Here is a 12,500-nt window from a genome sequence, read left to right as displayed (position 1 = left end):
TCAGGTTGGATTTATACTTAGTTACGTGCTGGTGTCACACACCAAAGATAGCAGATCTATAAGCTCACAACATGTTGTGCTTGTGCATACAATATCCACTAGTGTGCATGCCTCACTGAAACAGTAGTGCAGTATTTGCCTCTTATTCCTAATTGACAATTGGGGCAAAGTACTCAACCTCAGTACTAAACATACAAATACTCAAGTAAAGTTAAAAGAAAGTAATTGTAGGTAACTTTTTCACAACACCCATTCCATGAATTTCACCCCCGAAAGCCTTTTCTAAACATATTTTCTATTGAAAGTGGACAGGGGCGTCTTTCCCGCGAAAATGACGTCATCCGTCCGGAAAACGCAAACGGAAATGCACCGGTTTCCTGTTTGTCTCGGAACTACCGCGCTAGTAACAAAAAGGAATGTCACGCTGTTTTTATGGCATTGTAGGATTTGAAGATGGAAAAACAACAGCAACAGAAAACACAGTTCACGGTAACTAAAGCTCCACTGGCTAAGAGAAATGATCCGCAGATAGTATAAAACAACAAAAATAACACTTTTTGAAACGCTTCCGCCTTCCGGTGAAAACAAATGGAATTCTGGGTAATGCAGGAATCCTCTAAAGACCTGCAATGACGGTAGTGACCAGCAGAGGTAATAATCATTATTTTTGGACTTACCAAGTATGGCTTTAAATACGTAATGAAATAGCTTCATTGCTCATTTATTTTTGCTGAGCTTACATCAGAAACGGAGGCGTGTTTAGCCTCAGCCAACCACAGTCTCAACCGACGGCCCCGTCCCCTCAGGCTATGGGATCAAGGGCTCTGCACACGCAGCTCATATAGCGCAGCTGTTTGTTTGTGTGTCAGAGAGAGAGAGGCGCACATATACGTACATGCATTACTTATTTCTCACCTCAAATGTTTTCAAATACATATTTAAACGTATTGTTTTTTTGCCCGAGAGTGTCTCCCTAATGACAACCAGGTGCGAGCGGAAGAACACGAGCTATGGGAATCACACAGCTGAATTAAATCATTAGTCATCTTTATTCATGAAGGCTTGCCGGTGTAATCGCACAGAACGTTTGTGTTTGATAGGAAGTCATTAAGATTGGACAATTAAATACAGTGGATTGGAACAAAAAGGCATCTATTGCTTATTATGACCGTGCGCGGGGGGTATACGCTTAAAGTGTGGGAAACCTATGTTTGCCTTTTCATTACGTCTTGAAAGCACTCAAGTACACGTACTTTGTTACCGTTCACCACCGACAGTATGTCGTCTCTGTCGGGTAGAAACCTCATATGTCCATAACTGTTACTTTTCAGTATTCAAATTCAGAAATAGCAAAAGTAGCAGATCTACAAGCTCAAAACGCGTCGCTTTGCGCCGCGTTTTGAGCTTGTGGATCTGCTTGATACTTTTGTGCAGTGGTGTAAAGTAACTAAGTACATTTACTCAAGTACTGTACTTAAGTACACTTTTGAGGAATTTTTACTTTACTGGAGTATTTCCCATTTTTTGTACTTTTACTTCTACTCCACTACATCTCAGAGGCAAATATTGTACTTTTACTCCACTACAATTATTTGAAAACTTGTTACTTTTAAGATATACATTATGATATTATGAAACATACATTAACCACTTTAGCCCTATTTTATACATAGGCTATTTGAAAATAGCCGATATACAAGCTCACAACGCGTCGCATCGTGACGCGTTGTGAGCTTGTAGATCTGCTATTTTAAAAGATTTTATGACATTTAATTTGGTACTTTAAGTACATTTTGATGCCAATACTTTTGTACTTTTACTCAAGTACATTTTTTAATTCTGGACTTTTACTTGTAACAGAGTATTTCTATATTGCAGTATTTGTACTTACTTAAGTAAACAATTTGAGTACTTTTCCCACCACTGCTTTTGTGTGAGGCTTTAGTAGGGCATTAATTTACAAAAAAAAACACAACAAGTTAGAATACAGAGATAAGAGGTTTCTGCCCGACAGCATTGGATGTGCTTCTTTGTCAGACCAAGACGCAGGACTCATGCTACCCGCTCAGACAACGAGGACAAACAGCTGCGGATCTATCGCTCTGTGAACTCGGGAAGCAATTTCAGCTTAATTCCAACTTCAAAATAGACTTTCTTTCTGAACAGCTTCCCCCGCTCAGACAACCTCCATCCCTCTGCAGTTCAAAGGTTAACATCTCAGCGGTATAGCTGCTAGCTGGAAACACATCCACTTCAACGCTTCAACATTTCATCTTCCACCCAGTTTACTTTCGACACAAAGTTTTCTTCTTTTTCCTTTTAATGTCACCTCATCATCAAAGTTCTCTTTAAAGTAACACTTTAAGCGTTCAACCTTATCTTCATGTTATAGGCTCTATGCAACAGCAGCCATATTGGAAAGAAATTGGGCCTCTTCCTTAGTTCCTTTGCAGGTGTTACCGGTGATTCTAATTATGGCTGTGTTCCATTCTGGTCAGGCTGCTGATATTGTGCTTGTTGTGTCACTGGAAATAGCCTGGAAACAGTTGTGATTAGATTTCACTCCCTCCGAAGTAGTGAGGAACCAATCAGGGCCCAGTATGCAAATATGGGGCGGGTTTATCACCAGAGGCATTTTTTTTATTTGCCCCTCGGAAATGCAGGTTCCACACAGAGATTCCAGACTAATATCTACGCAGTGACATTAGTCTGGCCATGCCAGGCTACACTGGAAACACATTGCTAGTGGGTCTCAAAATGTGGTCCAGGGACCCTCATGGTTCCTTTAGGGGGTTCCAAATGACCCCTTACGGGTGTGTAACTCTGAGAGTGTAAAAATGGAGGTACTAGAAATTAAAAGAGTTTAAGAACCACTGTGCTACATTAAGCAAGTGTTGGCAAACATCGGCACTCCAAGCTGTGTTCAAAGAGGATGGAGACTTACTTAGGACACTGAGTTCAGTGTGTGCATGCTGTCACGTTCATGAATGTATATTTTGGTGTTAATCTAACGTCGACATTTGCATGTCAGTGATTTGCTACTGGTGCCGGTATATCCCATAAACTGGAGGGACAGGAGCATTGTAATTGGCTAGTCAGTAGTATTAGATCCCTAAGCCGGACAGACAGGTACCCGATTGGTACAGTGGCGGTCATAGATATAGAAACCTAGATACCTCATTGGCAGGGGGCACGCTTCCTGACTCCTAGCCAATCACAGCGCGATTGTATAAAATTATCCTGTTGTATTTTTATACAACTAGATTCTGACAAGTCTCGGAAAAGACGCGCTGTGATTGGCCAGTAGTCAGGAAGCGTGCCCCCTCTAATATGGCGGGCAGCGATACAGACGCCCCCGAGTCGGAGACTCGGAGGAGGCATCTACCTTTATATGCATGGTCCATAGCCTCGTGAGACATCTATCCCATAGCCTGGAGGGACGATTGCTCTGTGTGTGTCACAAATCGTTGTTGTTGGGTGTATGTCTCTTGTGTATGTCCAAAACTTTTACTTTTCGCTAAGGGACCAGTCGATATTTACATAAGGGGGGGCATGGAGGAAATGTATGTGCCCTGATCTAAAATTAGCCTGGTAAACCCTCCCTCCGGAAATCTCATTTCTATTTGATTCCTGGAGTGAGTCTGGCATGAACCGCCTCTCTGCAATATTGGCTGTGTATGCCAAACGGCCGCGCCTATCAGCGTCGTCGCTCATTGTTCTGTGATTGACAGCTTACGTTGGCCAATCAGGTGGCGAGTTCGAGTGAGCCCAAAACACGAACGGCAGCCATCTTTTTCTTGTGCGGCCAATTCTCCGCAATTTTTTTACTTCAAAAAGCTCTCTAACTTCTATTTTGAGGCACGGAATTTACTTATAAGATATCGTTTGGATAGAATTTAGTTGTTTAACTTCATATATGTGGTCAATTAATCATGACAAAGCCTATTAAAAAAAAAAAAAATAGAGAACCGGTAGGGGCGGGCAGTGACACCATTGTACCCGAAAAAGGCAACCCATTTTGGGTATGGCTGTCTCAAAAGTCCCGTCGCGTCACATTAAGACTGGTGAACTGCTGATTGGCTGAAGGGGAAAAATTATCATTGGCTGAAGGGGTTGTCAGTCAACGGTATTACTCCCGCCCAACTCCAGCACAGCCAATATTGCAGACAGGCGGATCAGGCCAGACTCACTCCTGAAATGAAATGGAATTGAGATTTCCGGAGGGAGGGTTTACCAGGCTAATCTAAAATGCCATGACCCTCCCTTTGACAAAAAAAAAATCAATGACCCTCCCCAAGTGATTACAAAAAAAAGAGTAACCCTCCCCGCCTAGAAGTGTCACGATATATTGTGTCACGATATAGCCTATCGTGGTATTAAAATGTGATGATAGGTATTGTCATGATGTCATACTGTATCGTAATATTTTTTTTATTGTTTTTTTAATGAAAGTTAGGAGTTTTTACTGTATGATATGAAATGTAAAGCTTATCATAATCATAGTAATTATTAATCATGTCCTCCATCATATTCAAGGTATTTTGGAGAGAAATGAAACAGACTCCAGTCAGTCACTTTCAGTTTAAAGCACTGCAGAGGGGAGGTGTTGTGTGTCAGCTGATGCTCGTTGACGCTCGTTAATGTGACATGCATCTGCACTCTCAAATAGGCCTACATCTAATCTAAGATTGTATTATACTGTATCTGGTATTATAGATTTTTTTTAGCTGTTGGAAATAACTAGGCTGCACTTGGTTGGTAAAGTCCAGATGACAAAAATATGAGGTTTGTGGAATTTATAGTTATGCAGTCTTATATTATATTATATTTGTTATATTAGTGTCTATCTGTCCTCTGAAACAATGGGTTTATAGTTAGTGAGAACTTCACTTCTCCATTAAGCTTGCACAAATGTATTTATTTGTGTGTACAAAGCACTTTGTAATTGTTTCTAACTTGCTTTATAACGTTATTTATAAGATGATGGCCAATGTTGATGATACATGAGAAAAGAACATGAATAATATATCATATCGATATCATGCCCAACATCATGTATCGTATTGTGAAATTCTTGACACCCCTAACCCTCCCCATCAACTACAACATGACATTTAAAACTGATATGTCCAATGTTTTGCTTTCCACATTGATTAGAACATTGCTGTAGTGTAGTCAGTCTTGCTAAATCCACAGTGTATCTGTAGTAGTGGTAGCAGCATGGATAGTGTTCTCATCTTACATGTGGGAAACCCATTGAATCCTGGTCAGATTGAAGAAAGTTGAATATTTGGTAACCAGTAGTTTAAAACTTTTGTCACTCTGCCCTTTTAATTATCAACTACAGTGACTACAACTACACTGTTGCCTACATAAAACAAATTAGGCTATCAATTATGGCCTGATGCTTCTGGTTTTACTTGTGGAGCTAGGCATCTATACACAACTGTCCATATAGATCCACATTAATCACATGCACAGAATTACTTCAAATGATTATGAATATCCAGTTATAGTAGGCCTATTTATAATGCATCTCTCCAATAACGCCTGTTGAAGTTTTGCTTAATTGTTCAACCACCATCGTTAAGACGCTGAATAGATTTGACTGGGTCGTTCACACTCGCTGTGCGTTGATGGCTTGTTAACGACCGTCATTGATTCTAAATAGACAAGGTGTTACTTGATTTGAATTATTTGTATCCTTTGAAATGGAGAGGGGTCATTGACCACTGTTCTGCTGTACTAAAAAGGTATATAAAAAACGGACTATTTTATCAATTCAAAATTGCATGACCCTCCCTTGGATTCAAAGTAAAATTAGCTGACCCTCCCTTGGACCAAAATTAGAAAGGCATGACCCTCCCCTATTTTCCTCCATGCCCCCCCTTATGTAAATTTCGACTGGTCCCTAAATGAGAAAAAATTACCTGTGTTCCAATGGATCCAATGTAGTTATTACTGTATGTCGCAAACTCTTGTTGATACTTTTCATTGATTCAATATTTATAAAGCCCACAGACACACTTTTCAATTCCAAAATTGTGCTACTTTTGTGTGGCACTCTTGTATGATGAAGTAGGGCAATTCATTTTCAAAAAGACATAACAAGTTGAAATATGCAGTCTCTGCTCGACAGCGACGGAATATGCCATAGTTGATGTAGACCGATCTGAAACATATTTGAGAACTGAGGTCCTTGGCCTTCAACGTGCACAAGAAATGTTGGAGCGTGGTGTTTCAGAATACACACACGCACGCACACACACACACACACACGCACACACACACGCACGCACGCACGCACGCACGCACACACACACGCACACGCACACGCACACGCACACGCACACGCACACGCACACACACACACACACACACAAGATAATGAGAGATAGTTTAGTCGGGTGGATGCTGTGCAAACCACTTTTATTTGTCAAATCAGTTTCAATCAGGAGAGCTATTTTAGCCCAGATTAAAATACTTATGTGTAATTACTGCCGTTGGGAGCGCAGCATATGGCTGACTAAAAGCACTCATTAACACTTCAGCGTGTAAACACAGGACACCTCCAACCTGGGAGCTGTCATACTCTGTACCCAGCGGAGGACAATTAGGTATACTCATGTAAATAATACAGTATTATAATCAAGTGCAAACTACGTTAAGTACATTTTCAGAAAGTCTCAGACATTTTCAGAACTTTTCAGAAGTATAGTGAAAATAGCAGATCTACAAGCTCACAGCGGCTCTCTCTGCGACATATTGTGAGCTTGTAGATCTGCCATTTTCACTCTATTTGAAATAAGGCTTAAGCATAATATAGTGGTTAATTCATCCTATATTTTCACATTCTGGTGTATTCTGGGACCTCTGTAGGGCAGGCTTTAGGGTCCAGCATTCACAGATGTTTAGGAGAACAGACATTATAGTCACTCAAAAGCAGTGGTGTAAAGTAACTAAGTGCATTTACTCAAGTAAAGTAAAATGTTGAGGTACTTTTACTTTACTGGAGTATTTCAAATTGTCTATACTTTTACTTCTACTCCACTACATCTCAGAGATTAAAAAAAAAATACTTTTACTCTACTACAATTATTTGAAAACTTTAGTTACTAGTTACTGTGCAGATATAAATTATTACATTATAAAACAGACATAAACCACTTCAGCCCTATTTTATACCTAAAATAGGGCTCTACGAGCTTGTAGATCTGATATTTTCAAACATTTTTACTTTTGGTACTTTAAGTACATTTTGATACCAATACTTTTGTTCTTTTACTCAAGTATTTTTTTTAATTCTGGACTTTTACTTGTAGTGAGTACTTCTACATTGCAGTCGAAAATCGATATTTTTACTTAAGTAAAACATTTGAGTACTTTTTCCACCACTGCACAAAAGAAGCTGAGCTTGACATGTCAGGGGAGGTTGGACTTCCACACAGTGGCCTTGCCATTCATTAATAATCCAGTCCTCATGCATATCACATAATGACGTCTGAAATGAAGGGGACTTCTACGTGAGGTCCCTTTTTCATAGCAAGGCTGTGTGCAAATGAAGCAATTACCAGTGGTGGAAAAAGTACTCACACGTTTTACTTAAGTAAAAGTATCAATGCTGCGATGTATGCTCTGTTACAAATACAAGTCAGAAATTCAGAATTTACTTGAGTAAAAGTTCAAAAGTATTGGTATCAAAATGTACTTAAAGTACCAAAGTAGTAAATACCCATTTATACGTTTTCAAACGTATAAATGTATACAAATATTTTGAAAATAGCAGATCTGCGACGCATTGTGAGCTTGTAGATTGGCTATTTTCAAATGGAAAAATATGTATAGGGCTGAAGTGGTTAATGTATGTTTTGTAATAATAACCTAAATCTACAAAGTATCTAGTAACTACATTTTTCAAATAATTGTAGTGGAGTAAAAGTACAATATTTTCCTCTGAGATGTAGTGGATAAAAGTAAAAGTACTCAAACATTGGAAATACTCCAGTAAAGTAAAAGTACCTCAAAATGTACACAGTACAGTACAGTAAATGTACTTAGTTACTTTACACCACTGGCAATTACACAAGATCTCATTTGAACTGCGACTGTGTGCTACCTCCTGCATGTCTTTCTGAATCACAAAATAATCGTCTTCTCTCACACTCTCTGTCCATCCAACCCCTCTTCCAACGTAAATACACACACATATCTTCACACATTTGCTTTGAATTCTCTCATGTTTTCTTTTGATTGGTACATTTCCCCAAAACAAGCTTCCTCGTAAAAAAGCAAAAAGATTTGTCCTCCTCGTCTCAGCCGAAGAGAAGATTGAGCTGTTTTTGTATCACCGCCGTGGCGTTCAAAATGCAGTTAAACCAGGCTGAACTGGGGCAATTAACGGCCAAAAAAAGAAAGAAAATGTGTCAAAGAAAAGGGTGAAAGATGAAGAACTCTGAACATTGGTGTCATGCCTCTCCACTTTGCTCTTCCTGCGCAGAAGGGTATTTATAAAGCCTCGCCTCGCCATGAGGCGAGGCGAGGCTTTTAATGCCCTTCAGGTAGGGAGAGCAAAGCATCTGTTTCTCGGAGTTTTGACGTCTTTGAACACCCTTCGGACAAAGGAAGAGAAAAGCGTTCAAAGCGTTTATAAAAGGTTCAACATCTTTAAATACCCGTCAAGCAAGGAAGAGCAAAGCGACAGTTATTTCCCCCCGCCCCCCCGGAGTTTTGACATCTTTAACTACGTGTCAGGAAAAGGACAGCAAAGGAATAGCAAAGCGTCAGTTTTTCAGAGTTTTGATAACAAAGGGAGAGCAAAGCGTCAGTTTTTCAGAGTTTTAACAACGAAGGAAGTGCAAAGCGTCAGTTTTTCTGAGTTTTAACAACGAAGGAAGAGCAAAGCATCAGTTTTTCTGACTTTTAACAGCAAAGGAAAAGCAAAGCGTCAGTCTTTTTGAGTTTTTTTACGATGGTTTCACGGTGCAGCAGCCGAAGCTCCATGCGCTCCAGCTTCAGAGCGCTGTTCTCCAGCGAAGACGGGGAGGCGACGAGGGAACGCCCCCGCGTCACCGTCAGGAAGCGCCGCGACCGGAAAAAAGAGCCCAATGGCGAGCCCGCCGGCGACGACGACGGCCCGGAGATCGATAACGCGGAGGAGGACGAGAAGAAGCCGCTGGCACCGGCAAACCGGAGCGACACGGAGAGCGAGGAGGAGGAGGAGGAGGGGGGCGACTCGAGGGGGGCGTCGAGCGAGGGGGGAGAGGGCAGCCGGAAGACAGACAGCGAGGGGAGGGCGGGGGACGAGGTGTCGGTGGCGGAGACCATACCGTACGCGGTGGACCAGGAGGAGGAGGAGGAGAAGGAAGAGGAGGAGGAGGAGGAGGAAGGCTGCAGCGATGGAGACCTGAAGCACGTCATGGCGCACGAGCTAGTCGTGGTGCCAAAGTCATGTGGTTTCATTATATACCAGAACGTCTACATCATACGTGAGCATGCATGACGCATCAGTGCAAATGTCTCTCTCTCTCTCTCTCTCTCTCTCTCTCTCTCTCTCTCTCTCTCTCTCTCTCTCTCTCTCTCTCTCTCTCCCTCCCTCTCCCCCTCTCTCTCTAACCTAAAAAAATATCCATGAATTCAAGTCTCCATGGGGTGACTAATCAATAGAAAATTGGGTGAACTATCCCTTTAACAGTTTGCAAAGACAAGCAAAGGAAAGTACAGTTCAATACACGGTCTGTTAAGTGGATTTTAAACCCAAGAAAATGGCTTCTTTCCATTGGGGTCCTTTGTACTCAATTCTCTGCAATTCGACTTCCCTTGTTGTTTGTTGACTAGAGTTCATGTTTACTCTGCTTATACAGAGGTCACACTTTTAAGTGCTCTGGATAAAAGCATCTGCTAAATGCCTAAATTGTTAATTCTCTTCCTCCTTCTCATTCTACCTCTCTCTCTCTCTCTCTCTCTCTCTCTCTCTCTCTCTCTCTCGCTCTGTCTCTCTCTCTGTCTCTCACCCCGGACACTCCGCATGTCCTACAGTCTTTTCACTCTTGGCTCTCACAATGTGGAATAAACTCTCCACTGCAGTCAGACCTGCAGATTTACTTCCAGTTTTCCGCCTCTTCAGACCCCACCTCACCTCCTAGCACTTCACTCTCCATGTACCCCTTCTCGCCACCTTTTCTTTCAACTGATGCTAGTTACTGACCAAGACAGGGTGTCTTGGTCATGTATTTAGTTTTAGTTTTTAAATGTATTTTCCTGTAGCACAAAATGAATGTTAAGAATGCAATTTGGACAACATATCGTTGACAGATGTGCTAGGTTCACTGTTTAGTAGTACGTCGGGAGAGGCTTATTGTTGGTATCAGCCGATAACGCGGGAGTCTGTCCCCGTTACAATGCGCTAGACCCCTGGGAGATGGATTGTTGAGGTGGAGCGCCACACCTACCATCAGCTCCCAGTACTTACCGCACGACTTGCCGCACCCAAGCCGTGCTACTCATACACTGAGTTGGCGGTGACCGGGATCACCAAAGGCATTCTATGTCACACAAAAGTAGCAAAAATAGCCGAATATAGCCGCAATATGTTTGCTATTTTTCCAATTGGAATCCTGAAAAGTGACATTTTTGTTTAATTTCAAATGCATTTAGTTATACTTATTAACTTTATGAACTTAAATACAAATACATTGGACCTAAAAATTACAATAGCATTTTTATACTAGTCATTTAAGCTACTAATATAGACTGAAGTAATTAAAGCGTGTCATGTTTGCAATTGTAACAGCTGAAATCAATAATATATCAGTATAGAGCACCGAAGTCCTGACGTGACTCGTTCATCCCCAGGTTTGCGGAAGTAATTTCTCTATGGAGAATAACATTGGGTCATCTTAGAATCGTCTCATATAAGAATTGTGGTCCAAAAATAAACACCGCGTGTCGGCGTTATTGTCAGGGAGGGGGTTCTGTATCGTTTATGATAGTCAGTCACTTATATTTGATACAGTCTGTTTCTGGCGAAAATGTAACTAATTCGGCGGAAGTAACATTAGCGTTTTCTCACCGTCAGTTGATGCTTCATATCCATAAGAGTCAACACGCCGGGGTCATTTGTTTATTTTTGGAACACAGTTCTTATTTGACGCGATATTAAATACGTCTATGGGATTCAGAACGGGGGTGGAAAACTGCGAACCAGGTAGACAAACAAAGGATGTGTAAATGACGTCAGACTTCGGCGGTCTATTCCCATATTAACCTGCGGGCCGCATTAAGTGAAGGTGGGGGCCGCATGTGGCCCCCGGGCCGCCAGTTACCCATGTATGCTCTACATAGTCCTCTCTGCACTCACATTTACAGTATGTGACTATTTACCTTGTTGTTTGCTAGAGTTCATGTTTACTCTGCTTATTCCCACTTTTAAGTGGCTCTGGATAGAAGCATCTGCTAAATGCCTAAATTGTCAATTCTCTCCCTCCTCCCCTCGCCTCCCCTCCCCCTCCCTCTCCCAGAATGCTCCGGTCCGCTGGGCATGGAGGGCGGCATCATCTCCAACCAGCAGATAACAGCGTCCTCCACCCACCGCGCTCTCTTCGGCCTCCAGAAGTGGTACCCGTACTTCTCCCGGCTCAACAAGAAGGGCCTGGTCAACGCCTGGACGGCCGCCGAGAACGACAGATGGCCCTGGATCCAGGTAAAGGGCTCCACACACTGAGCCAAGTCACACTATATGAGCCAAGAAGCACCGAGCGCTCAGCCAGCAGAGGACAGTACGAACGAAGTACATTCACTTGAGTTCTGTACTTATTTTTGGAGTATTTATTTGCTTTTGGATACTTTCACTCCACACCGTTTCAAAGACAAATAGTGTACTTTTGACACTAGGCAATGGTTTTACTTAAGTAGAGTATCAATGTAGAAATACTCTGTTACAAGTAAAAGTCCAAATTTACTTTAAAAGTATTGGTATCAAAATGTACTTAAAGTACCAAAAGTAAAAGTAGTCATTATGCAGAAATCCTCCATTTCATGTTTTCAAAATGTATAAAATCATTTGAAAATAGCAGATCTACAAGCTTTCATACATTGTATACATTTGAAAACTTGTGAAATGGGACATTCTGCATAATGAGTACTTTCTACTTTTGATACCAATACTTTTTTACTTTTACTCAAGTAAATTTTGAATTCCGGACATTCACTTGTAAGGGTGCGCTCCCACCGCACTTTTAATTTACCTCTGGGGCGGAATCTGCCAATGCTTTGTCAATGCAAATGTGTGGATTCTTGGAAAAAATCCGCAAGACCATGAATCAACGCATTTGCATTGACAAAGCATTGGCAGATTCCGCCCCAGAGGTAAAATAAAAGTGCGGTGGGAGCGCGCCCTAACAGAGTATTTCTACATTGCAGTATTGATACTTTTACTAAGTATTTTTACTAAATAAGTAAAAAATTTGTGTATTTTTTCCACCACTGGTCTTTTGCCACAACGG

The 12,500-nt window shown here is 41.5% G+C and overlaps 1 protein-coding gene across 1 annotated transcript in view; it reads left to right on the top strand.

Annotated features, from left to right (window-relative positions):
• The window catches only part of edil3a (EGF-like repeats and discoidin I-like domains 3a), a gene marked incomplete at its 3' end in the record, with an annotated part of 278,314 nt that overhangs the window by 182,975 nt on the left and 82,839 nt on the right, over positions 1-12,500 (top strand). Inside the window, exon 5 of the mRNA XM_080433840.1 lies at positions 11,517-11,698. Coding sequence (XP_080289966.1) covers positions 11,517-11,698 — 182 coding nt within the window. The remainder of the gene's footprint in view (positions 1-11,516; positions 11,699-12,500) is intronic.

The sequence above is a fragment of the Gymnoscopelus braueri genome (genome assembly GCF_963280865.1).
Source record: "Gymnoscopelus braueri genome assembly, chromosome: 7".
Classification (NCBI taxonomy): domain Eukaryota; kingdom Metazoa; phylum Chordata; class Actinopteri; order Myctophiformes; family Myctophidae; genus Gymnoscopelus; species Gymnoscopelus braueri.
This window is presented reverse-complemented; position numbering and strand designations above follow the sequence as displayed.